The sequence below is a fragment of the Onychostoma macrolepis genome, chromosome 05 (genome assembly GCF_012432095.1).
Source record: "Onychostoma macrolepis isolate SWU-2019 chromosome 05, ASM1243209v1, whole genome shotgun sequence".
Classification (NCBI taxonomy): Eukaryota; Metazoa; Chordata; class Actinopteri; order Cypriniformes; family Cyprinidae; genus Onychostoma; species Onychostoma macrolepis.
The window spans coordinates 29326749-29354159 of NC_081159.1; the positions used below are offsets into that span (position 1 = coordinate 29326749).

At 35.4% G+C, this 27411-nt stretch overlaps 1 protein-coding gene across 2 annotated transcripts; it reads right to left on the reverse strand.

The window, feature by feature from the left end:
- Positions 1-79: 79 nt before the first annotated feature.
- traf2b (Tnf receptor-associated factor 2b) lies at positions 80-27292 on the reverse strand. Of its 2 annotated transcripts, XM_058774560.1 has the most exons (12): positions 26906-27001; positions 26424-26540; positions 22182-22402; positions 16489-16567; positions 15521-15619; positions 12665-12826; positions 11568-11642; positions 11290-11364; positions 7590-7943; positions 5670-5847; positions 4267-4415; positions 80-2989 (listed from the first exon to the last, which is right to left on the reverse strand). In XM_058774560.1, exons 3-12 carry the CDS (start codon positions 22400-22402, stop codon positions 2771-2773), a joined length of 1611 nt encoding a protein of 536 aa, XP_058630543.1. In that variant the 5' UTR covers positions 26424-26540; positions 26906-27001; the 3' UTR covers positions 80-2770. The 2 variants fall into 2 exon arrangements, with proteins under 2 accessions (XP_058630543.1, XP_058630544.1); XM_058774561.1 differs by lacking the exons at positions 26424-26540; positions 26906-27001 and adding an exon at positions 27273-27292.
- Positions 27293-27411: the final 119 nt, after the last annotated feature.

A 27411-nucleotide genomic window follows, 5' to 3' on the forward strand; every position in this document is an offset into this window, starting at 1 on the left:
ACAAATGGATATATAGCATTTCAAACAAATCATACATTGAATATATAAGAATTATTAGATACTGAACCCGACACAGTAGTCAGATGACAGAAGAAACAAACATTTTATTATAATAGCTCTCTAGTACTATAAATTCATGCTAATAAAATAAAGTGTATATTAATATGTAAACAAATACAAAAAACCCCACTTGACTGATCTGCTATATAACTGATAGATAAAATACAATTCAATAAATGACAGCTAAATAGTAAAGAATTTAATTTTAAAAAGAGCTACATATTGATCAGATTTTGATATTTTTTTCTCTCTCTCGCTTTCCTCTTTTTCTCTCCTTTCCACTAAAACAACCATGTTTCAACAAGTACTTGGAGTTATTTACCAGCAGCAGGATTTATACTGCAACTAATTCACCTTTTAACTCAGAAAACATCCCATGCTAACCTAGTGTATAATGATGTTACAGAAAAAAACACCGGTCCCTTTTATAAGGGTTTGAAGCTGATCAAACGTCTGCATCTCTTATCCTTTGTAGCCATTCAATGCTCAAACCCAAACAAAAAGAGCCGGACCCAAGATCAGATGATGTTTACAAATGGGCCAGTAATACAGTGAATCTAAGCACTGGTTAGTCAAGATGCATTTTCAGCCCTGCTAAGGTTTCTAAGTGAATTTTTAAATATTGTAGCCTCACGCACATGCTGTATCCAAGAGCTTGTTTAAAAGAATAAACACAATGATTCATTTCTATAATCTAAATGATTCACACAGCTTCGCTAATAGGTTTCACAGGTTCTCCATTATTAAGATAGTCAAATTAGTAAAATAAAAGCAGACTGGTGACTTCACACCAGGAAAGTCCACTAGTTCACATGCTTTGGTCCGGACCAAATAAAATGTTGATTTTTTTTTGTTTTGTTTGGTGCGGTTCGCTTTCACACTGCCCTTTTTGCAAGTGAACCAGAAATTGTAAACAAAAGCACACGTGTGCCAAGGTCATCCATTCATTGGACAGAAATTCTCAAGCAGGGAAAAACAGGAAGTGCAAAAACAGGCTAATCATGGAGATCTTTCTTAGTTAAATTTTTATTCTTTTACTGATTTGCTGTCATGAGAAAAACGCAATATGAAGAAACTTATGAGCATCATATGAGACAATGTCATACAATGCTGTAATTACGACTTGCCAAAAATAAAATCTATAGATATGAAATACTCAAAGCATATCAAAATGTTAGTTTAAATATTTAACCTAAATAAATGTGCACTATTAGGTGCATATCCAATCGTTTGCACCGAGAGTTGAAGCTGAAGCGCGCTTCAGGACATCAGTGGAAAAATTAAATACGCAGTAATTGTTGCTCATAAAGGTAATAATAATAATAATACATCGTTCGGAACTGTAAAGGGTATATTTTTATGTGTGTGCACTCACAATATCAAGAAAACGTGCTTTTCTAAAATAAAGAAAACTAAAAGGATGCGCTTCTAGTCAAAAATGAACCGTAACTCAGTGAATATTTCCCTTACAGACATGAATATATCTATAGAAAGCTTTGAATTACTACAAAACGAAATAAATCATATCCAAAACAAAACGAAAATAAAAGGATAAAATTAAAAAGTTTCTGAGTTAATGATTCTAATTGCATTGGGGATGAAGGACCTCTTAAACACATTTTTACTTGCTAGAGGGACTCTATAACGTCTACCTGACTTCAAGAGCTCAAACTGCCTGAAAAGAGGATGAGAGCCATCTGCAAGAATAACTCTCACCGCCTTCTTTGTCCTTTCTACCTAAACTTGTGTTAAGTGATTCTGAGGCCTGCCAATTATTTTTTTGGCTGAGGATGCAATTCTGGAAAGTTTGTTCTTGAGTCTGCAATTTAGATGCTCATACCAGACAGAAAGATGAAAGGTTAAAACACTTTCAACAATGGATTTATACACAAGTTCCAAGATGTGCTTACAACAGCACAGGGGAGAGAACACAACCTTGTGGGCAACCATTGCTCACAGTGAGCACATCAGACATCACCCCTCTAACACAGACTCTTTGTGGATGACAAGAAAGAAAATTTCTAATCCAAAAGGACGAGCCCTTGATTAATATTAAGATCCACTAGCCTTTTTAAAAGAAGATGCGTCTTCATTGAATTAAAAGCTGAACTGAAATCTACGAATAGAATCCTAGCATATCCTTTAGGATTTGTAAGATGTTTAGTAACCGCATCGTCTGTGCCGCTATTTCTCTTATATGCAAACTGAAGTGGATCTTGCTTAGAGGCCACACATGAAGTTAGATGACTAGCTAAAACTCACTCCGTAGTTTTACATAATATGGCATACTTGCACCTGGCTTTTATTGTATTGTCATATTTCTATATTACATACATTACTAAGAGTAGGTATAGTTAAAATATTTAAATATATATTTATATAAAACACATTAGTACACATTATATTTTGTTTTAAATATTCAGATACATATTTATTCGGTTATACCAAAATAGTGCAATTATTGGAGTGGAAGTCTGTTTGAGCACAGCCACTCCACATGCACATAATAATATTGCTATAATTGAATTTATATTTCTCAAAATAAATCAATATATAATATGTTATTTTCATTTATATTATTATTTATATTATATCATATTTAAATTTTTTGGCTTCCGCAGCTGAGATATAATAATAATAAACAACAACAACAACAACAACAACATCTATTATTATTATTATTATTATTATTATGAATAATTCCAAAGCTTTATAAACCGGTGAGGTCAACTATGGCTTTAATAAATATGGTGTCATCTCTCAGATATGAGCTTTTGCCTGCCAGCTTGGCTAGAGGGCAGAAAAGAGGACAACCACTGGCTATGTTCATCTCACTGATGGGTCTCTGGAAGGATGTGGAGCTCACGTCAGGCCTAAAGGCATCAATGATGTGCTCTCTGTTGTTCTGGTCCAACAACATCAATGTCACCTGGAAGGAGAGAACAGGAGAGTGACAGGAATTACAATCCATGTAATGCCAAGCTCATGTTCTGAAAGCCTGTTTCACACTGGATTCACAAGCAGAGTGAAGGCAGCACAGGAGCTGTTTGCATGCAGAACAGGAGCAGCATGCTTTCACACTGGCTGAACTGCAGTGTATCTTCCACTCGGTTTTTCAGGTGTTCTCCTCTGACCACGTGCTTTTATTGATGGGCAGCATATTTTGCTGTGATGCGAACGTGTTCCCTTCCTACTGTCCTGCACACATATGCATATAAAACGCTGTGTATGTAATTTATATTACGAAAGTGATCTTAAAGTTATACCTCTAGCTTTAATCCTTTAAAACAGGCCATTGAAGTTTGGGCAAAAACTCCTATCCTGGCAATGGTGAGTTTTCATGTATTTTAAATTTAGTTTTTTTTCCACAGCACAATTTGTTTCATGGCAAAAATTTTCAGGGGAATTTGTTCGTTTTCATGGCAACTGAGGTCTATTTTAACCAAGAACAATGCACTGTGGCTTTAATTCAATAAAGACGATCACAGCACTGCCACTTCTGCTTTGCTCCTGCTACACCGGTGCATGCAGTGTAAATGCTCTAACCTGTTAAAATAGGTGCAGAAAAAAATATGCGCCTCTTACGTTATGCATGCGGTGTGAAACAGGCCTAAAAGATAATGTAGTTAGACACTTCACATACTTGCTGTAAAAATAATGGTAAATTAAGCACAATTACAAGTAACTAACCATAAACCAAACCCTAGCCCAAGCATAAACCCTATAGCAAGTTCATGTAGTTATATTAATTACATGTAGCAAGTAATATTTCTGCTTACATGTAGGCATACCCTGTAGCAACATCACCCTAAAATGGTGTAACCCAGAATACTAAACCTTACATAATACAACCTCTCCACGGCTTAGTATTCTGGGTTACACCATTTTAGGGTGATGTTGCTACAGGGTATGCCTACACGTAAGCAGAAATATTACTTGCTACATGTAATTAATATAACTACATGTACTTGCTATTCTCCGTAACAGTGTATTGTACATGTAATATTCAATACAATATATTTATATAAATTGTAGAGTACAACAGAATAGCCACAATATTCAGTCCCTGTTATAAAAGTCTGCATCCAAACAACACAAGTGGTACTGTGATGCTTTAGTCAGTATCACATCACTAAATAAAAATATGAAAAGGAAAGACCAAGTAAAAGCCCAAAAGAGAAAGTAAAATAGCATCAGATCGTTTACCTTCTGGCTAAAGGGCCACTTCAGCAGTGCATCATATTTGCCCCTCATGACCACAAAGAATAGAGAAAGGTGAGTGCCCCGGCCTGTGCCGTCACCGTTCAGGTAGAGTCGCAGACACATCTTATACCCATATTTACTGGAGTAGAACGCTAGAAAAAGAAAGAAAAATGGTAAAAGCTGGGTCAAAACTGAATGTGAAGAAATCATTCCCAACAACTCAAAGACTCCCAAATATTTAAAACTGCTTCTCAGATTGTTTAATTAACAGATTGAACTGAACTTTACTTTGACATAAGAGACAAATAACACAGAGTTTTTACATGGTTAAAAATATAATGATATAATTAAAAAAATAATTTATGCCAAGAATAATTTAAATTAATTGATATAATTGAAATGATTTAATTGGTATAATTATATCACTTATATCAAGTTATCAAGTGTGTGTGTGTGTGTGTGTGTGTGTGTGTGTGTGTCTGTGTGTGTTTATACACACGTTGAAAAGTTGAGGTGGGTAATATTCTCAAAAATCTACTTGAAACAGTAATATTATAAAATATTACTACAACTTAAAATAGCTGTTTCTTTTGATATATATTAAAAAGTAATTTATTTTTGAAGGCAAAGCTGAATTTTTGAAGGCAAAGCAGCCATTACTCCAGTCTTCAGTGCCACAAGACCCTTCAGAAATTATTCTAATATGTTGATTTGAGGCTCAAGTAACAAATAAAAAAATAGTGCAGTGCTGCTGAATAATATGATGGAAACTGTGATGCATATTTTTCAACATTTTAAACTGCGTGTAACATTATAAATGTTGTCATTTTGTATTTCTTACAAAAAATAATCCCCTAACTTTTTCCAGACGATAGTAAGCAGAATGTCTAAGTTTTTCAGTAAATTTCAGGTTGGCTAGAGAGACCACAGGGCTCTTGAATGACAAAAGTGAAAGTGAGCAGTTCTGGGAACAGAGGGAAGATCCAAATGTCATAAAAGGACCATGACTAGTCAGCTACATAAACAACCTTCAAATAAGCTTGAAAAATTTCCAAGTCGGGGCATTGTACCACAAAGGGTCAAGGCCCTCAGAATGAAACCAGACAAGTTGTACTTTCAGTTTACAAAATGCAAATATTTTGTATTGACCCTAGAACATTCCCAGGACACTAGATAAGTTCAATCATCAGCATGTGATAACGGTGTTGAAAATAATTTTCAATTATATTATTAGAATTGATTATTTTCATATAATCACCCCTTTTATAAGTCAATAAATATTTACAACAACACATAGAAATATTAAAATACCAATAAACAGAATCGACTAAATGCAGGAAATGCTGTCAATCAAGCTTAACCTGTACTGAACCTGCAACAGTCCTTTAATTTGATCTTAGACTTACCAGGTGAGAACATGGCAGGTGCCCGGCCCCCCACTGCCTCTTGTCTGCGACGAGAGAAGTCTGCTATTTTCCAAATGAAAACTCCATCGTATGTACAAAACTGCAGCTCCCGCAATGTCTGCTCTGATTCTGCTAACTGCAGATCTCGCATGGTTAAAGTCCGTTCTAGCTGTCGCACCTTCAAGAGTCACCAAACACAAATGAGAAACATGGTTAAGAAACCGCCAAACAGCAATGTTATTGTAATAATGTAATTAGATACTAACATTTAAAGGAGATGGAGATAGATAGATAGATATATATACACACACATAAACCTTTATTCTGTGTGTCTTAGATTTAAGAAAGTTTGCGAAACTGGTATCAAAAACTTATCTTTGGTTCAGTAGTGTCTATGGTTCTATGATAATTACCATACACCATATAATAATCCACACGACTCCAGTCCATCAATTAACATCTTGTGGAATGAAAAGATGTGCATTTGTAATAAACAAATTAATCACCAAGGTGTTTTTAACTTTAAACCATTGCTTCCAGCTAAAATACGAGAATATTCCATCTATATTATTATTTTTATCTCTTCTAAATCAGGACATGTCTGTGGATTTTTTGATGCGAGAGGATCTTACAAACAAGCAGCCTTCCACATTACAAGACATTAACTGATCGACTGGATTACTTTGGTCGTTTGGACTCTCATTCTGACGACACACACTCACTGCAAAGGTTCTACTGGTGAACAAGTGCCGTAAAGCTCAATTTTGCAAAATCTTTTCTGATGAAGAAATAAACTCATCTAAAACTTGGATGGCCTAAGGGTGAGTACATTTTCTGCAAATGTTCATTGTTGGTTGAACTATTCCTTTAAAAGGACAATTTCTGTCATCATTTCATCTTAATTTTTGGTTAAACTACTCTTTTAGCTCAATAATCAACTGATCAGTTATTAGAAAGTCTTGAATGATCTCCACTTTGTGTCCCATATGAATGAAGACTCATGGCAGAGACAGCGGAGGCTCTTCTGCTGGAGGAAGAAAAACGCGTTCGTGTTTCACAGAACTGTTTTGTAGTAGCTTTTTTTTTTTTTATACAAACTGACTTTCAAAGCTATTAAATCAGAAGGATGGTTTACCCAAAAATAAAAACAGTGTCATTTACACACCCCCATGCTGTTCCAAAACCTGGATGACTCAGTTCTTTCCATGGAAAATGCAGAACTGTGTCCCAGCCGCATGTAACGCAACAACGCTCAAGGTAAAAATACCATTAGGGGTATAGTGTGCACTTAAAGCAACAATTGTGTAGCTTTTTACCTGTAAAAGTTTCATAGTAGTACCTTAAGGATACATATTACTAATCTAAGGCACCAATATGCACCTTTATGTACATCTGTTGCACATTTATCTAAAAGGAATGCTTCAAGATTTATTCTAAAAAAAAATTAAAAAGGCATTTTTTAAAAGATTTTCAGTGAATGATTTCAATTTCAGTCAGTTACTCGTATCATAGTTTCAGAAGTCGTATAGACCACTTATCTCTGTATATTTTTGGAGATATTTTTATTACATTGAAAGTTCTTCAAAATTTCTCCTTTTGTGTTCCATGGAAGGAAAAAAAAAAAAAAAAGCATACATGGTTTGGTACTACATGGGGGAGAGTAAAATATGACAATGAAATTTGTGCAAACTATCCCCTGAAGTAAAATGTTACAACAGCATATCATAAAACAAGATCGGTCAATACGTCATATAATGTGTTACCTGCAAGGTGAGAGCCTCGCATCATGCTCTGACACATAGCAGAGCATCAAAACCATCTCTGCTGTCCGAAAGAAAAGAAAATCCTATAAATCCAACTTAGAGAGTGTTTTATCTGAACTATTTAAGTCTATAATTTTCTGCAAAGTGTGTGTAGTACCTTGTTTGACAAGTTCTCTATCTTCTCCTGGTCTAGCCGATGTTGACGGGATAGTGCCTCGAGGGTGAGGGCTGAGCGCTCCACCTCCCTGTTCAACACACACGCTATGTTCTCCAATGCTGTGACTTTCTGCTGTACACCAGGACCACCTCCTCTTCCTGCATTATGGCCAGCAGCATGAGCCCCCGCTGGAGATGCGTCTTCAGGTCCGCGATACAATCCCAGTCCGGAATCTTCCTGCCACTCTCCAGCCCCCTCGGCCCGCAGGCGCACAGAGGACAGCACGGCTAGCATGAGACGCATATGCTCCGTCATACTGGTCTGCTCATGCTCCTGCTGCTTACCATTGTCAACCTACGCAAAAATATTTAGATTAATACTATATTAAAAAGGGTTACATAAAATCATGTAAAAGCATTTCTTTGATGTTCAAATTATTTATTCATTTTGAAAAATGTCCTGTCCTGAGCAGGCCTTCTTGAAAATCAAATGATTTTAACATTTGTTATATAATAATTAAAAGCTTTTGTTAATGTTGCTGCTATTGAGGTGTGATTCGGGTAAGATTAGGGGCAGGTTTGGTAGTATGGGTAGGTTTTTGGGTTGGTTAAGGGGTCAGCAGTTTACAGGGATCAATTTGATTACTATAAGGGAACATGGTTCAATCTGTTTATATTACATTGCTTTGATAAATGAACAAGAATTTACTGAACTGTTTTCTTCTGTTAATGTATGATTCAAGGAATATTCTGTTTAATGTTATACAGTAGTATACCAACATAAGTGTTGAGACATAAGGCATTCAAATTACGTGTTTTATGTCTTTAGCAAGCATTTAGCTAAACTTAAATAACAGCAGCTAAAAGTCCAATGCCCATAAAGGTACTGAATGATTAGTGAATATTTATAAACATTTAAAAATAATGAATAGTCTCAACTTTAGACTGGGTACTGCAAACATTTATTAATAAATGATTTGTAAAGATGTGTAAATGGTAGAAGTCTACACAACAAACAAAGACCCAATATATGACCTTTACAGACTTTAATTATGAGTTAACAAGTGCTTAAAATTACTAAAATAAGCTATTTTTTCACAACATTTGTAAATGTAAAAAAAGAGCATTAGGTAATGTGAACTGAAGTTGAATGAATAATTTCTTCACATTCAAAACTACAGTAAAAATAAGCTTGTAATTAGTGTTGTCACGGTACCAAAATTTCAGTATTTGGTACCGATACCAATGAAAATCCACGGTTCTCAGTACCACATGCTAATTAAAAAACACACTTTTTAATAATAAAGTCAAACAAAAATAAAATGTACAAAAATCAATGCCATTCTTTATACTTATTTAAATTGTTTCAAGTTTTTCCGCAATTAATAAAAGTATGAAAAACAGTAAGCAGTAAAGTTTCACCCAGAATTAATTTTTCTTTTAATTAATGAAATTTAAACATTTTATTTTTTTGGTAAATAAAGGGGATATGGAAGAAATATTGTATGATTATTTCTTTAAAAATAAATATTAACTTATTTCAATAGTATCACATACATTCTACTAAATAATAGTAATATATTTCTGGCACAATGTCTTTAAGATAAACGTTTATTTTGACGTGAATACCTTTTATTTTTATGTGTAGCTATATGATATGACGCTGGTTTTACTCAATGAAACGGTAAAATGCTCGTGAAGTGACTCAGAGCAGTTCTGTAGATGTTTATGTATTTATGTCCTCATTGAGACGGCAGATGCTGAAATCACCACGATCATCACGCGCGCTTCAGTGTGTGTAATAACATTTTTTTTTTTTTAAAACGCGCATCTCTGCCATTCATTCATTCACACAGAGACTCGCAGAACATGCGGGATTCATATCTGAATCGACTTTTGCGACTTAATATTTACTAGTCCGTGTCGCGATTTGATTTAAGTGTAATGACCTACTTTTGATTGATTCATCCAAACTTTGACAAATTCCGTGGCATTGCGTGCTAAACCGTAAATTCTGTTGTTATAACTGGATTCCGAGACTCCGTCCGCGTTCTCTGCATCGCGGAAATCATCGGCCCGTATGCGTCAAGAACTGGGTTGACCGGGTACTCGGTACCACCGGTACTTTAAAAAAACCTGGTACCGTGACGTTTTCATTTTTTTTTAGTACCGACTTGGTACCGAAGTACCAGGTCTTTTGACAACACTACTTGTAATCATTGCATAATTTCTGTTAAATTCATTAGTAGATTTTTAAAAAGTGCATGATCATAAGAATTGAACATTATGACATTTGTAAGCTTTTTAATTTACATTAAATAATGATATGTTAATCATTAGGTAATGTTTAATAAGTTCTTTAGTAAACAATAACAAGCATATTAGTCCAAAATACAGTCACACAAACAGTTTTTCCTGGTAAATTACCATTAAGAGATCATAGACCTTTCCAAAAAATACCTGTAAATTCGTTCTGGCAAATCACCGGTATGAGAATTGTAACATTACCAGTAAATTACCGGTAATCTGCTCTGTGTGAATGCAGAATGAAGATTACTGGTATGAGCACATGAGTCAGAACACTGTGACATAAGACGGTGGTCCAATTCAGAGCCATTGAATTTCAAAATTCAATCATAACATTGTAATGCAATGACGTATTTACTGAATGTTTGACACAAAAATGAAAACATCAACAAAAATACTAACCGCAATACTGTATTCCTCCATGTTTACAAACACAACACCAGGAGGCGCAGCAGTTTAGAGGTAATTTCTGGTTAATGATGTCACAGAATTTACTGGTAATTTGAAACTGATATATGAATGGTGCTTTACTGGTAAAAAGACAGAGCGTCGTTGCCTGTGTGAACAGTGAATTTTTGTATTAACCAGTCAAGTCGTTCTGGTAATTTTACGGCAATTTACTGGTATTACTGTGTGAAAATATTATCTAATATTTCAAGCTATATGAATATATAATAACTAATGATTTGTTAAGAATTATGTAGTGTTTGTTAATGAAAGTTTCTACTGCAGCTCTTTATTTGTCAGTTTATTCGCTGACCAGTAGAGGGCACATTCTTTAAAACACAAACCAGTCTAAATGTGAACTGGAGAAAATATTTAACTTCCCTTAAAGTCTTCAGAGGTAGGCGATACTTCATTTGAACTTACTAACTGTGATCTCAACGATACAGAACAGAGGTGTGAAATTACATTACACCAGTTCCTTACCTTACTTAGTTTTTTTCATCTGTAAAGTATTTCCCCTAATGATACATTTAATACCTAGCAATGTCATCGAGTTTGGGACTTTTCTAACCCACACTTCAGACTATTTAATTAGTTTGGTTCTATTTTAAAAAAGTGTGAGAAACCAAAGCATGATCTGAAAGACTCAAACAGATGCCATAGTTCTAAGTATTGTGACCAAATTATTTCAAGGCTTTTGAACCTTATGAAGCATTTCAGAATAGCTAACAGAAAGTAACAAAACACCACAAATGAAATAAAATACTTTCTGTTGGCCAACACTGCAACACTAATTTCTCAAGAAGCTAATAAACTAAGCAACCCAGAAATGCTTGGCATTTTTTCTATGCTGCAAATAGGCAGTAGATCTCCTTTGAACAATAATTTCTTGCACAGCCTCAATTCTATTCTGAACTTAACTACATTTATGAGAAACAAATACACACCACTGCCCTGCAGCCAATCTCACTGAACTGGCACGCCGACTTAGACTTTGCACAAGACTTGATGTGCTCTTGAAACTGAAAAAAAAAAAAAAAAAAAAGAGGAGGGAAAAAAAAAAAAAAAAAGTCAACATGATTATGACAACAAATAATTAGAAGCATTGTGTGAATGAAAAAACATGTTTTAGAGGCTAATATATATTTAACAGAGTGTTTACATTCATACTGACAAATACTGTAATTCAAGCAGAAACAATATATGGCTGAGAACGCAGACCAACCTTCTCTCTGGGGATTTTCTTTTTACCACAGTCTTTGCATTGCATGGGGAATTTTTGACATATTTCATCATGGGCCTGTGACACAAAAGAGTAGGAAGGAGAATCAGCAAAGATAATCAACTATTTTGCTCACTCTTTGTGCTTGAACCCCTATGCATTTCATTTACATTTCATTTGCATTTTCCATTTCCTCTGATTCTTTTATTAATAATAATTTTAATAATTGCAATATAGTTCTTTTTATTTTATGTTTGTTAATAAAAAGAACAAAGATGCAAATAACAAACAGTATAACAAATACAATATATAAGAAATAAATTAAATAGTGCTTTACATTTTTAATTTTTTACATCCATTTAAAAACATTCAAGTAAGAAATACAGAAAATTACTGTAAAATTACTGTATAGTCTTGGTGTACCAATTATAAATAAACTGATTATTATTAAAACGACAAAAATTACTCAGTCAAGATCAGCAAGTGATTCCCTCTATTCTTTTGTTGTTTGGTAAATATTAGTGACACAGACAGCAGCAGGTTTTTTATATTAAGACTTAATGTTACACATCAGATCCCCCCCAACTGACTATGTTTACATGAATACTCACCAACAGACAGATATTTTTTAATAATTTCTGGATGTATCTGACCGTTTAAGTGCAATACATCTTTAAAGAGAACTGAATTTAGGAAAGAGGTGGCTTTTTGTGCATGTGCTTCAGCTGTGTGTCAGACAGCGCGAATAATGCATTGAGATATTTTCATGGCTTATTGCATTGAACATCTCTTTTTAACATCAAGCACATCCCATACATGCATGTTCTTTTGTGAAAACTGAAATGGAAACATTAGATGCAAGTGCTTTGTTTTTTTTAATAATAGGGGTACTTTAATTACAATAAAACAGTACTTTAATATGCATGATAGGTCTATTTAAGAACATTTTTCAAGAATTGATTCTTTTATTTTCACATCAATATGTGGAGTAACAGTTATACACCACAATTCTAGTTAACACAGCAAACATTAAAAGTACACAAACTACAGACCAATCAGTGGTAAACTTAAGAATAGGCCACTTCTAGGATGTGGATTACCTTAATTTCTTTGAAGTTAAATGTGACCTTGCAGTATTTGCAGTTCAGGGTTCTGGCCTCGCATTCCCGCTCATTGTGACGGTCTTTCTCACTGACCAAGATGAGTGCTTGACATGCTTCACATTTTACACGTTCAAAGTCGCAACGGCCTTCATGCTGACCCTAGTGAAGAAAAGAAGTATCTGTAAATGTCTATCTTAAATGCTATGTTGAAAGAAAAATTACCACATTGTTGCGTACGAGTCAACTCTTAAATTGTGCCCCATTCAATATTATCTTGAGAATATGAATAGCTTTTATAGCTGTTGTTCATGCCTTTTATTCCTATGAGATGCATTTCCTGTTTTTAAGTTACTAAATGATCACAAGACATGACTGGCTGAAAGTACATAATGACCTTGTGGACAAGACAGTCACAAGACAGAACAAGTTCATCCGCAGAAGAATTTATACTAATTTGCATTTTCAGAATTCTGAGATGTAGGGTGAATTGGGGTAAACGGCAACAAAAGGGATAATTAAACATTTTTTGATGAATGTCGGTAATAATTTCACCACCACCAACGCATCTAATATTCTCTCCAAGTTTCCATGCTCACTTATGAAAGTTAGCCATGGTTTTAACACGAATAAAACCAAAAAAAAAAAAAAAAAAAATCATGGTTCTTGTAGCCATGGTAACCGCAAATTAACCATGGTTGTTAACTTCAAATAATAATATACAAATTATTAAAATAATATTTTTGTGGTTATAAAAACAAACCTAAGCCAACAACAGCCTTTAAAATGACTTAAAATGCATTATATAAAAATAATGAGGCAACCCTGCTGAAAAAAAAAAAAAACAATAGAACCAATCACAGAAAATTGTAATACCATCACAAATGAATCACAAATACCATTACAAAAATTATAAACCATCAACTTTTAACCATTAAAAAAATATTTTTCTGTAGTGTGTTTCTGTAGTTTTGGGACATATTCCATTAGGATTTATTGGTTGTAACAAGCCACCAATAGACGGTGACCAATTACCATTAGAGACCAACAGGGTCCATTTTCCATTAAAACCAATACAAATTTTGTGATGGTCTATTGTTTTTTTTCAACATTACATGTTATTACAAATGCCTGCAAGGACGATCATATCCTTGTTTAATAGGCTATTGACCAAACATTTAATTCAAATATCCACTTAATCTTTAATTTTTGGACCCCTTTTTGCTATAGATGACACAGCCTCTATAATTTCTTCAACAAAAAACATGTGGACATCACAACCCTTACAAAAATTAACCATGGTTTTCGTAGTAAAACTGCTTAAATTTTCTTTTGCGTGATTTCTGAATGCTTGAGACCATAAAATTAAATCAGACAACTGTATTAATAAAATAACAGCCATAGGTAACTGTCTAGAGCTACAATTGTAATTTGTAAATAATAGAATTTATTTACAATTTATTTATTTACTTTTATATTTTATTAAAGTTATATTTTGACCCTTATAGTAGGTGTTTTTTTTTTTTTTACTTCCAGAATACTTAGAGGGGCCACAACAATACAATCCTACTTAGGGCACCCATTTGGCCAGCAGCGGCCCTGGGTGTGTCTTTGTGCAAATGTCCTGTTTAATTATGCAAACTTTATAAACGATAATGCTAGAGCTAAGGCCAATTCACACTTACACTGACCGATGACCAAGTACAGAACGTAACTTCTCAGACATCTCAAAACCTGACAAACACCGATTCAACATGTTCAATCAGTGAAGAGAAGCGTCAACCAACACCAACATACAGGGGTAACGCACTGATCAGACAAAACCTGACAAACGTGTCCGTTGCCATTTATCTGCATCTGTCAGTGCAGTGTGAACTGGCCTTTAAACACCAAGGGTGTGGAAAATGTAATGGCAGTTATATCTGTTTAAAAAAATAAAAAATAAAAAAAGATCGGAATCAAGTCAGTCATCACATCAATTTACATATCAAAGAAACAATCTGAGATAAATTTTCTAAGAACATGGTCAGACTTTAGGGGAATTTCTTGCTTCATTTCTAGTTACCATGTGTTCACACCAGATGAATCAACACTGACTGGATCTGACTAAACTATGAATAATACTCAACACTGACTTCATCACTAAACACTGACCCTTTTACCAGCTAAACGGTAGTAAAAAACCAAGTTACACTTGAACAGGTTTCAAGTTTTCAGAAACAATACTGAAAGTCAGAATGGAAACTTGGCAAGAGTTTTTGTCAGCAATATAAATAACTTGAACTTTAAGCATTACTCTCATCTTACACAATCACATATACTTATAACACTATATAACCACCAGCTCTCTGAATGCCTTAAACTACTCAAATCTTTTCTTTCTTTTTTTTTTTTTTAAAACTCTGAAAACAGTTCACCAAATATACAACAAAACCCTTTTTCAATACAAAAAAAGCCTTCCAAGCTTAATTTTTAAATGAACTAAATTATTTCCATTATCATTACACAGAAGGGTAAAAGGTTATTATGCTTTTAGCATAGTTTTAAAAGACAACTACTACACTAGCAATTTTCAAAAGCTTATTATCTTCTAACACTGTACATGGTAACACCGGTACTTTCCAGGCAGCCTTGGGACTTTCCACCCAACCCCCATCTATAACGCTGACTTTCATACTCACAGACATGGGCGGATGTTTTTTTTTAAACCGACAGTATATTTTTCATCAGCTTATTTCCTTAACTGTTGGGTTAGACTTAAAAATGTTTCAAGAAAATGTCATCATAGTAGTTGGCATTTAGAAATGTAAAACATTTTATGACGGATATGACAAGCCAGGTGAACAATGTTCTTACCTCATACTCTTTCAATGTTCCAGACCAACTACATCCATCATTTGGGCATTTGGCTGGCAAGCCATCAATTTCCCTTCGTGCTGCATTATCAGGAAATGCCTATGGGGGAGTCAAAGACCATGGAATTATCTTCATTAATGAATACCTTTAGAAACTGTATTCCTGTAACTGTTAAAGTGCCCCTATTATGCCTTTTCGAATATTACCTTTCATGCAGTGTGCCATGTAGCTGTATGTGAACAAACTATCTGCAAAGTTGTGAAGCCGACAGTGCACGATAAATAAAGTTATTGTCTATAAAAAAAAAAAAAATTAAAAAAAAAAAAAAAAAGTCGGCTCGCAATCGCCTAAACGAGTCGTCAGGAATTCGAATCTTATTCTGTTACGGCTATACGCCACGAAGTAATACATTTGCATAATGTCCGCCCACATTCTACATCGCAAACAACTTGCTATTGCATCTTATATTTACCACAAACTTGTTAACACTTACAACTGAGAAACGTCCTGCTCCAGTCGTGCTTGCGAATCAGTCTCTCGTTTATCAGCCACTTCAACCGTTTCATCATCAGACTCCGGCTCGAATTGGTAAGGTACAATCGATACCATCTTCTTTTCTATGTATTGGCAAGTATGGCAATGGGCGTTTCGTTTCCGACACACGCTGTACGCAGGAGACCAATCACAAAGGACTGCGCCATCTGACCAATCACAGCAGTGAGGGCTCACAGAAAGGAGGGGTTTAGAGAGACTGATTCTTCGAACTGCTTCACACGAGTCGTTTACGAATAATTTTTTGACCTTGCATGCATGTAAACGCGTTTTAGGAGACTCATAAAACAATACTAGCAACCTTAAAAATGGCATAATAGAGGCACTTTAAACATTACACCAGTGCATGTACATTTGCCAAGAATGTATACACTGAATAAGAGCTAGCAGGAAATTAAAAGAATGATAGCACTTACTACTACAATATTGAGTATAGATGTTGCCTCTTCGAATATACCCTCAGCACGACAGGCTTCGCAGGGTATGGGCCCCGAGCTAATGAAGAGGAAAGATTTTAACAGTAAAGATTTTAACTTTAACAGCACAGCCTTCAAAACAGAATAAGGCAAGATCAAACTTTAAGCACACTATAAACACCACAGTTTTGGGAAAGCATTAATATACAGCCTTCTCTTACCTGAGGGCTATTTATTAAGTCTACCCAAAGAAAGCTTTCAAGCTTAATTTGCAACAAGAAAGTAGTGCTTTGATAATTGAAAGATTGAAGTGAAAGCAGCATGTGCGCAATAATAATTAAAAGCGAAACATGAGGAAGGAAAAACATATTGCGCCAAATTGTATGTTCTCATTTACATCCTATACTGGCTGACACAATATAAAAAGCTTCAAAGGCTGTATGTAATGCTGTGCAATTAATCGAATTCGATCATGCGGCAGTTAATACACAGAGCCGTAGTTCACCGACAAGCTATGCTAAACTGCGTTCATAATCGAAGGCGATTCGTCTTCGATTATGAACGCGATATTGCCTAGCTTGTCAGTGAACTACGGCTCTGTGTATTCACTGCCGCTCCATCTGAAAGCAGGTGATGGCGATTTACTGCTAATCACGAAACCGGCTTTACTGACGAGATACGCATGATAATCGAATTCGATTAATTGCACAACCCTAGCTGTATGCAAACTGACATTTATCTGAGCCACAAGTAAATGATGGTTAAAGTTCTTCCATGCTTATACCTATATCACTACAGCCAGAGGCACTTTTCAGAGTAAAGGTAATAAAATGGTAAAACAAATACATATAAAATGTCAACATTTCTTGCAACTGAAAATGAAATAAAATGTAAAACTTTCTTTAAATTCTTGTATTTTGTAGGTGGATGGTGAACGATATTTTGTTATAATACAGATTTTAACATTTTTACATCACTGATATGTCATATCAATATACAGACAAGCCTGTACTGACAATTTTCACAGCAATCTTGCTTACCATGAGGGGAGATAAAATGACAAACATAATCTAGTCTCAGCCTCACATGGACCCATTGGCCATTCACAGAGCGCCTCATTTTTTCAGTGGTGAATGAATCCCTTTTGTAAAATGTGCGCGTTCATGAATTTTCCTTCCTTACAAATTCCGAGGCTTATAGGTGAATGAGCATTTTATCAGTTGGACAAGTTGCGGTTTTGAGTCTGAATTAACTGGCAAGTGGATTGGAACTGAACAATTCATTTCAACAAACTAAATAAATTCAGTCAAATAAATTCAATTAAATGATATTTGTTAAAGAACCATCAGTGAATGCACAAAAGGGTAGCATTTCCAGCTGAAACAAAACATTGAAAAGAGGACAGGGTTTTATTTTAGCGCTCCTCCTCTCCATCTCTCGCTTGCGCAAACTAACAATTAGTTACTGAGTCAGTAAGACACCGTTTGTTTTTTCACTTCATTTTACTTCAAATTAGTTTTTAAACAAAACACAGTTAGATGTAAGCTTTTTAGGAAGACAGAAAATAAAAAAGGATGCACTGCCAAATATATTGGATTCGCAACACACAAGTGTGAGTAGCAATGTCACTATCTGTCTGTTACAGATCATTTGATTGTAATGAGTATTCATACATTTTTAACCAAAATGTCCCATGCTGTTTTCAGAGTACATCACAGCAGCATCCACCTATTGTTTTAATATGCAAAACCATTACCCAATCATGGCATTAAGTGTTTACATCCAAGTATTGAATGCGGCATGCCTATCAAAGCAGTATGTTTCAGAAAGAGGGTCAAAAACAGGATAGAAAATAACCTTTTACTTCTAAATAAGGAGTTGTTTTTTTGTTTTGTTTTTTAAACATACTTTAGTTTGGGGATCAACTCTCACCATTAACTAACTATGACTTTTGCCTCAAACTCCTAATTCTCTGCTTATTAATAGTAAGTAAGGCAGTTATTGTAACGCGTTTCATATTGCAAAGGTGGTGTAGAAATTGACCCTATTATGCCCACCTAATTTACAGATATGTGAATTGCCTTCCAATTTAAAATGTATTAAATCAGGGGTTCTCAATCTTTTTTACTCCAAGGCACACCTTCTCTCAGAATCAATACCGCAAGGGCCCCCAACCTTTCTATTCACAAAAGCCTTTGTATTCTAGTGTCATTACTTTTTGATTCCATGTAACTGTTTTTAAACAAAACAAATTCAACTGTTCAACATTCAGTGTTCTTTTTTGCAAACATATTTTGCAAAAATGTCACTGCAGATATTCTTTACAACTTCAAAGTACATAATGCTTAAACTTTAACAAATAAGTACAAGTCAACCTGCCATACCAAACAAAGCCACAGGGAGATGTCAAAGGACTGCATATAAACTACTATACGGATCCATTCAGAATCACTAATGGCGCTTTTCCACTGCGTAGTACGACTCGGCACGGCTCAGTTCAGCTCGGTTTGCATTTCCACTGCAGTTTAGTACTGCTTTAGAGTGGGCGGGATTATTCACGTGTCATTATAGTTGCGCCGCCTCTACTGCCGTGACCCCTGAAAAGCGTTTTAATCCCGCGTCGCACCATCAAGCTCTCGCTGGATCCGCTCCCCGGCTATCAACGAGAGGACAGTCTACTTCCTCAACAGACAACGAAACAGCCATTCATTTCTTCCATGTTTTAATTTTAGTAGCCTAAATCCCCTTTATTTACCAAAAAAAAAAAAAAAAAGTTTAAATTTCATTAATTAAAAGACAAATTAAATTTGGGTGAAATTTGTTTACTGTTTTTCATACTTTTATTACTTGCGGAAAAACTTGAAACACAATTTTAAATAAGTATAAAGAATGGCATTGATTTTTATACATTTTATTTTTGTTTGACTTTATTAATTAAAAAAAATTTTGTTTTTTAATTAGCATGTTTTTGTGTTTTGCTTTGGTACCGAAATTGGTACCGAGAACCGTGGATTTTCACTGGTATCGGTACCGAATACAAAAATTTTGGTACCGTGACATCCCTACCAGGTACTGTACCCAGTGGAAACCCCCCAAAAGTGAGCCGTACTGAACCGTACCGTGCCGTACCATGCAATGGAAAAGCACCATAAACCAAAATACAAATTAAAGAAAACATTCTGAATGTGTAGAAACTCAGCAAACTGAAGGTGGTCGTCATCAATGAATAGTTCCTATGTCACAACAGGCGATCATGTCTGTGTTAGTCTGATGCCCATATATAGCCTACATAAACACCACTGATCCTCACAAACTTCTCCAAAACACGCTTCTTTGGTGAACATCAGCTATAAAACATTCGCTGTAAATAATTTTGACAACTACGTGAATATACTGAACTGTGTTCAAGCACAATTACGATGTTACAGTGATCAGTGCAACGAGAGCGCAAATACAAGGTTTGTTTGCGCATCAATAATAACGGACACACGAGTGCTTAAAGTCCACCTGTAGTCAAAAGTTATCCCTTAAAAGTCATCTTTGATCGTCAAAATGACACACTGAAATGTTTTTTCTTGTGAAAATGTTCTCATGCCTTAAAATAGCTTGAATGCAACTCTACACCCTTGCCTCATTTACTATAAGTGGATCTATGACTATGCAAATTAGTCCCACCTCCACTCAGTCAGACCAGCCAGGGCCTCCTGATCCACGGATAATGACTGATAAAATTATGTTTTTACTAGCGGACAACTACAGTGGATACTGTAACATTCGTTAAAGTTACTTACTAGACGATATTTTGTCCTCAAAATGCCTCGAAGACTCGAATGCAGCCAAGTTTGTGATTCTAATTCGTGCCTGCGAGCATATGCATGTAAAGTGCAGATGTCGATGCAGGAGAGGTGGGTCTGACTCCGTTGCCACAGGTTATTATTCAAGTTAGCGGTTAAATTCACATTAAACCACTGTTTCGTGGGTTTTTGCTCTATTTTATTTTTGGCTTTGTGCTGGTAATCCTATTGGTATATTGTGCATGTGATCGCTATAATTTATACTGGATTAACCTGCTGCCTTCTCGCTAAAATCTATCCCTTGACGTGATTGGTTATTGAATTTTGTGACGTAGCAAAAAAAGGGCCGTTTCAAACTGCGTTTTTGAGACAGCCTATGGAAAACTACAGTTTTAAGGAGAAAATACTCAGCAATGGTGTTGATTAATGGATTGGCACTTGGTTTGTCTAAAAGCAAATTTCTGGCTTGCTGTATCCAGCCAAGAGCTGTAGTTTGCGTATCATAGGCTCATGCAGCGGTCTGGTGTTTTGAGGCACAGTTCAGTGTATTTCACCCAGCGTGATGAGAAACAGCTTGAGCTGCTCCAAAACACAGAATGTTAGAATATGTAGAATGTTATTTATTTATTTTTTACATTTACATTTTTTTTTATCATATTAATCAAAATTAGTAAACTGAATATATTTTAATTTGTTCCCCCTATGGAAACATGGAAAACAGCCCTACAGTCCCTATATATATATATTTTTTTTTTTTCCCTCAGCATGCCCAGTTTGTCCTCACAGTGAAATTTGTAGATGGGTAAAGTTAATGAATTCAAAGGATATATTCTGAGCACAATCAATTAGGCAATGCATTATATATGACTTTCAATTCTTTGTGGACTTATTAGATACAATAGTAGTCAGTGGTATTTCCTTATAAGCCTTAAGTTATTTTCTTTATATTTATAAATTATGATTACAGGCAGACAGAGCACTACATGATTTTCACTTAAGACATTAAGACAAGTCTTCGTTTAATGCTTAACAGTTTAGTTCTATTTAATAATAATTTAGGTTTTATTTCATTTTTCTTTGATCATCAATCTTCTATACAGATTCTCAAAACAGAAAATGTAATTTACATTCATGAATTATTTTCTTTTTTCCTTTCTTTTTTTTTGAAGCACATAAATCTTGTTTTCAGACATAATATTAATTATATCTAGTATTGTCAAATGATTAATCGCATCCAAAATAAAGGTTTTTGTTTACATAGTATGTGTGTGTACTGTGTATGTGTGTATAATATTTTATTTATATATATATATATATATATAAATTACACACCGATGAATGAATATATTTAAGAAAAATGTAACGTTTATATATTAAATATATTTATATATAATATAAATTATATGACTATAAATATGTACATGTACATACACATACATATTTTCAAAATATATACTGTATGTGTGTGTATTTATAGATACATAAATATAAACAGTACACACAGATATATTATGTAAATAAAAACTTTTATTTTGGATACGATTAATCGCGATTAATCGTTTGACAGCGCTAGTTGTATCATAAAAAATACTTGTCCTAATAGTATAAAATCACTATAAAGTTGACAAAAAACTATAGCCAAACGACTGACACCAAGGTAAAGCTCACCAAAGATTGAAAATATCCTAGGACATATCCACAGAGGTAAGTGAAGATAGTATATCCAGATTGAAGGAGAACCCTTTGGGTTAAGAGGCAAAAGAGTGGATCAACATCAAGCGAAAGGAGGGACATTTTTCCATCTAGCTACAGTGCAGTGGTAGATTAAAGGGATTGGGAATGTCCATGGAGAGGGTGGCAATAAATGCTGAGCAAGAGGCAGAGGGTTGCCCTGGGTACCTGGTGAGTTGTTTGAAACAGAACACACAGAAGCGATGTCCACACTGTGCTTGGAAAGGTTTCCTAAGAATCTCTTTGCACTGCTGACATTGATATTTTGGTTCCATGGACACAGACAGCACTTCTCGAGATATCCCAGGTAATGTGGAGTCCAATGACGAAGGTAAAGATGGACGTGCCATTGCCTTCCATTTACCCACAGTGCCAGCAGTGCTGATCATCTGTAAAAAAATAAATTAAATAAATAAAAGCAAGATTTAGCAGAATAAATGGCAGACGCGTTTTAACACCTTTGTATAAAGTCAACATGAAATTGCATTTACAATTAATTTATCTTCCATTATGAGAAATATTTATGAGTGAAAGAGGACATTCAACCATATAAAAAAAAATTGTAGGGTTGGACTTGGAAATGGAGCCACACCAGAATGTGAAACCGATGTTAATTTTTTACTTCATTAGAAAACACTATAATATAATAAGCCTGCATTATTGTGTGCACAGTGTAACTAGTGTACAAATCAGACACATTAAGTTATATTTAACAAATAGCCCAACAGACCCCTCACCAGACAACTGGAATTGGTGCCGTGATGTCTGTGAACTACCCCCAGGCCACTGGTTACCACAGCAGCAAGGAAACATTAAAATATAAGATTTACAACTCCAAGGAATTTAGGGAGAGTTAACTCTTGCTTAATTCCCCAAAAATGGCTCACTGACCCCCTGGAGGTGTGACCTCCACAGAAGTTAATGGAAACTATCAGAGTGACCTCACTCTTCTTCTCTCTGGTCACTCTTGGACCCTTCTTTTGGTTGCTGTGTGGAAGAGACTGGAGACATCCAGTCCAACCGCGATGGGACCTCCTCCACACCAGCAGGACTCAAAAGTTGCTACACTCCACCTAGGAGAGAACTCTCCCAACCACCACCAAGTCAGAATAATCTTTGGAGTTCGTCACTCTTCAACCCAGAAGAACTTGACTCCAACACCATTGAACCATCAAGACTTTCATCCAAGACTAGAGATGCACCAATTGCAATGTTCTCAACCAATTTCAAATTCTGATTTTTTTTTTGTGTGTGTGACCTGCCGATACCATTTTTTGCCAATTCTGATTTTTATACTTTATAATGATAGTATACTTCACTTTTTTACACATATGCGAGGGTCAGCGGTATGCGAATTGTCATCAGAATAGTACACGGTCATTGCACACCGAGTCCGAAATTTTCGCATGTTAAAAAATAAATACGACCTCACGTTGTGTCAATCAAGTTTACACACTGCCTCCAAAACTTTTGTCCATCATAAAAAAATTTGGATCAAGTTCGATTTTCTGCATTTTCGCATCCGTAGCAAGCATTTTGATAGGAAAGGAGGACGAACACGAAAAAAAAAAAACGCATATTAAAATTTCGGTCTCGGTTTGCAAGGACCTTAAACTTTATCTCTTGTAAATGCAATACTTCGATCTAAATAACGCGATTAAGCTCATAATCGGAGCAAGCTTAATTGTATTAACAAAGGTGGCATACTCCAATTTTAATCGAAATATAAAGGCATGTAAACACAATCGCATTATTGGCGCTCTGACTAAAGTGTGCATGTGCTCGAGACGTACGTATGACGTGACATGCACCTGCAGTAATACGCAGATTAGAAACGTAAATTCTTGTCTACATCTGCTCTGACGGTGAAATGACAGCTCACTGAGGGCAGGCCTAAGGTAAGAAACCAGTCCAGTCTGTGCTGAAACACTACTGTCAATCAACAATCGTGGGAGGGGCCTTCATTTACTTGCCCCTCTTCATCACTTTTGCTGTAATTCTCCTGCATGGACTCGTTTGCTAAACTGAACATCCATTCAGAGTTCTCTCTCTCACCGATGGTCCCGACGCCAACTACCGCCGACGTGAGCCCAACGAGTGGAACACACCCAACAAACTAGCCCGACAGACGCTCACCAACGGCCTGACGCCTAACAGTTGGCTTGGTGTGTCCCGGGCTTTACACCCCTAGCAGTTAAAGTGTCATGAAACCCCCCTGTTTTAGCACTGGTCGTTCACACCTCAGATTTCAAAAAGACTCAATAAATGAGCATGTAAAGCTTTGCAAAAGTGGGAGTGTAGAAGGTGGGAAGAGGGGAGAAAACCAATAAAACACAAACCTACAACACACTCATTATACAGTGCATAATTAAGCACGTTGATATTCTGGTCTTTTTTCTTTTTTTTCCAAGCAAATTTTACCAATTCCAAACCACATCAATCAAGCGAATATTAATAGTATATTAATTTACTATTAATTTTGTGTTTAATCATTTAAAAGTGATATATGGTTGTCCATGAAAGCTGGAAGTGAAAAACCTCTTATATTCAGGTGTGCATATGTCAGTTATGGACGTTCTGTTGCGTTTTCTCCCTCATGTGCCCATATTTGGTTGTTCTTGTTCCTGTCATCATTAGCTCATCATTAGTTGACCCTCCTTACCTGTCTGTCCTTCATTAGCACTAGGCATGGGACGATAACCGGTTTCAAGGTATACCGCGTTTTGGAAAATTCACGGTTTCAAAACCACTAAAATTTTCTGTTATAACGTTCCTGCGGTATGCGCAGTTTTTTTACGTGTCGTCAAAGACGGAAAGTGCCGGACTCCCTCAGTTGTGAGCAGTGAAGTGCGTAACGAGTCACATGACTCCTCCTCCGGATAGCGGTCAGTGAGAGTAACCTGTGTGTAGGATGATGGCCGCATGAGGTGAATCTCTGGAACTTTTTCCCCCGTCGAAAAACAAATAACATATTCTTGATTTTAAGGCATTTCACAAAACAGCCTAACTTTTCTGGAATTGGGGTTGTACTATAGTTTACTAATGTTCTAAAATATTTTAAACCAAAATGTGGCACAAAACCTTCAAGTAGATACTGTACGTCAGCACACGATTTTTCATACAAAAACTCAATATAGTTTGGTCAGAAACAAATACCTGAAACAAGTAGGCCTATGATTTTTATATTCTGGAGATTGAGAACTTTTCAACCATGACACAAGACTATCTGTTATGTATGATGCTTTTGCAGTTTTCAAGTAGATTGAGTCATTTTTTCACGCTATGAAAATGGAGCACCTTTAATATTTCAGATGTTAAAATTTAAAAGCAATTGTTAAGAGTTGGTCATCACTGTAAAGCTTTAAAATGACACCTATTTTGTATTGGTCAAGCAAGTGCTTATTAAGTACCATGATGATAACTATACATCTTGGTTTTACAGTGAATATAACAAATATGACCAACTCTAGTCTTAACAACTCTTCGCCACTACCCCCCTTGGCCTGGTAGCGGACCACTCGAGTGTAACGGAGTTAAATTGGTACTTGTATGTCCTTTTTGGAGCTTGTCAGCCACAAGTTACTATCTGCTTCAACTGTTAAATAGCAGCTTGAACATTTAGTAAAATATCACCTTGTGTGTTTCACAAAATTCATAGGAGGGAGGAGATTTTTTTTTTATTGTTCTTATTTAACTACTCCTTTTAATATGAAACAAACCCTTTCTTAATCTATTAGTCCATTTGCTGAGGTAAAGTAATGCTGTTTTCCATATGGTCTAACATCATTTTATAAAGAAAGTGCATTATTTAGAAAGTGATTGCTATAGATCTTAAGCTATGCACTGGATAGTACGTTTTTACCTATTACAATTTCCTTTTAGTCAATAAAGGAAGTATGCTGTAGGAAGTATGATCAGCTCTGTTTTAAACCACAACATCAACTCGCAGACTTGTTCAACGTTTTCTACCTTAAATTGCCCACAACTTAATTCAATTCAAGTAAATAAAAATCACAAAAATTCCGTGTTTGTTCAAAGTCATATCTAGTCTAGGCCTAAATGATAGGTTGCGTGTTCACCTGGGTGTTGACAAAAATATGTTGCCGAGTTACAGCCACTAAAACATTCAATGTTATTAATTATCAAAACCAACAGATTACGCTAGAGGACTTCATCAAGTGTCTTTATAGCTACCACAAAAACGATCTAAACCGATTCAAATAAATCAAACGGCAGCTGAGAGCAATGTATCTTGTTTCCTGACTCTCCCAGCGAGAGTAAAAATGGCAACTCACTCGAGCACCCGCACACTACACGTACACTGCCCAACTATAGGCAACGTGTTACAAATTCGAAACAATACGATCAACGTGAATCTCAAAGCAACTAAAGAATATGAAAGTTACTCACCAAATTCTTCCAAATACTGTGGAGTACTTCCAAAAACTAACCGTCAATGGTTGTGTAAGTACGTGTACGTGTGCGCGTCATCATACACGCCAGCAGATAACGGCAAACCATGTGACCCTGGATCACAAAACCAGTCATAAGGGTCAATTTTTCGAAATTGAGATTCATACATCATCTGAAAGCTGAATAAATCAGCTTTCCATTGATGTATGGTTTGTTAGGACAATATTGGGCGGAGATACAACTATTTGAAAATCTGGAATCTGATGGAGCAAAAAAATCTAAATACTGAGAAAATCGCCTTTAAAGTTGTCCAAATGAAGTTCTTAGCTATGCATATTACTGATCAAAGTTAAGTTTTGATATATTTACAGCAGAAAATTTACTAAATATCTTAATGGAACATGATCTTTACTTCGCATAAAACAAACATCGATAATTTTTACCCATACAATGTATTTTTGGCTATTGCTACAATATACCTGTGCAACTTAAGACTGGTTTTGTGGTCCAAGGTCATATATTAACATTTGAACTACGGCTGCACGATTATAAATCGAAAGCAATTTCCATGCACATTTTGTCAGTAAAGCCGGTTCTTTAATTAGCAGTAAATCTCCATCACCTGCTGATGGAGCAGTATTTACTACACAGAGCCATAGTTCACTCACTGACAAGTAACGCATAAAAAAAATAATTTCACAATTATGAAATCGAAGAAATTATTCGCCATAATGATAGCTGTTTGCGTAGCTTCTCAGTGAACTACGGCTCGGTGTAGTAAATTCTGCTCTTATCTGAAAGCATGTGAAAATACCATATTTAATAACGTTTTTACTTCAAACTCACTTCATAACATCAGTCGAGTGTTTCAAATAAATCCTTCTGTGAGATGATGTGGCTTCTTACACAGAATACTATGAAATATGTTGCGTGCCTTATTCTAAGCAGTGACAAAGGCATTGCATTATAAATATACTTTATTATA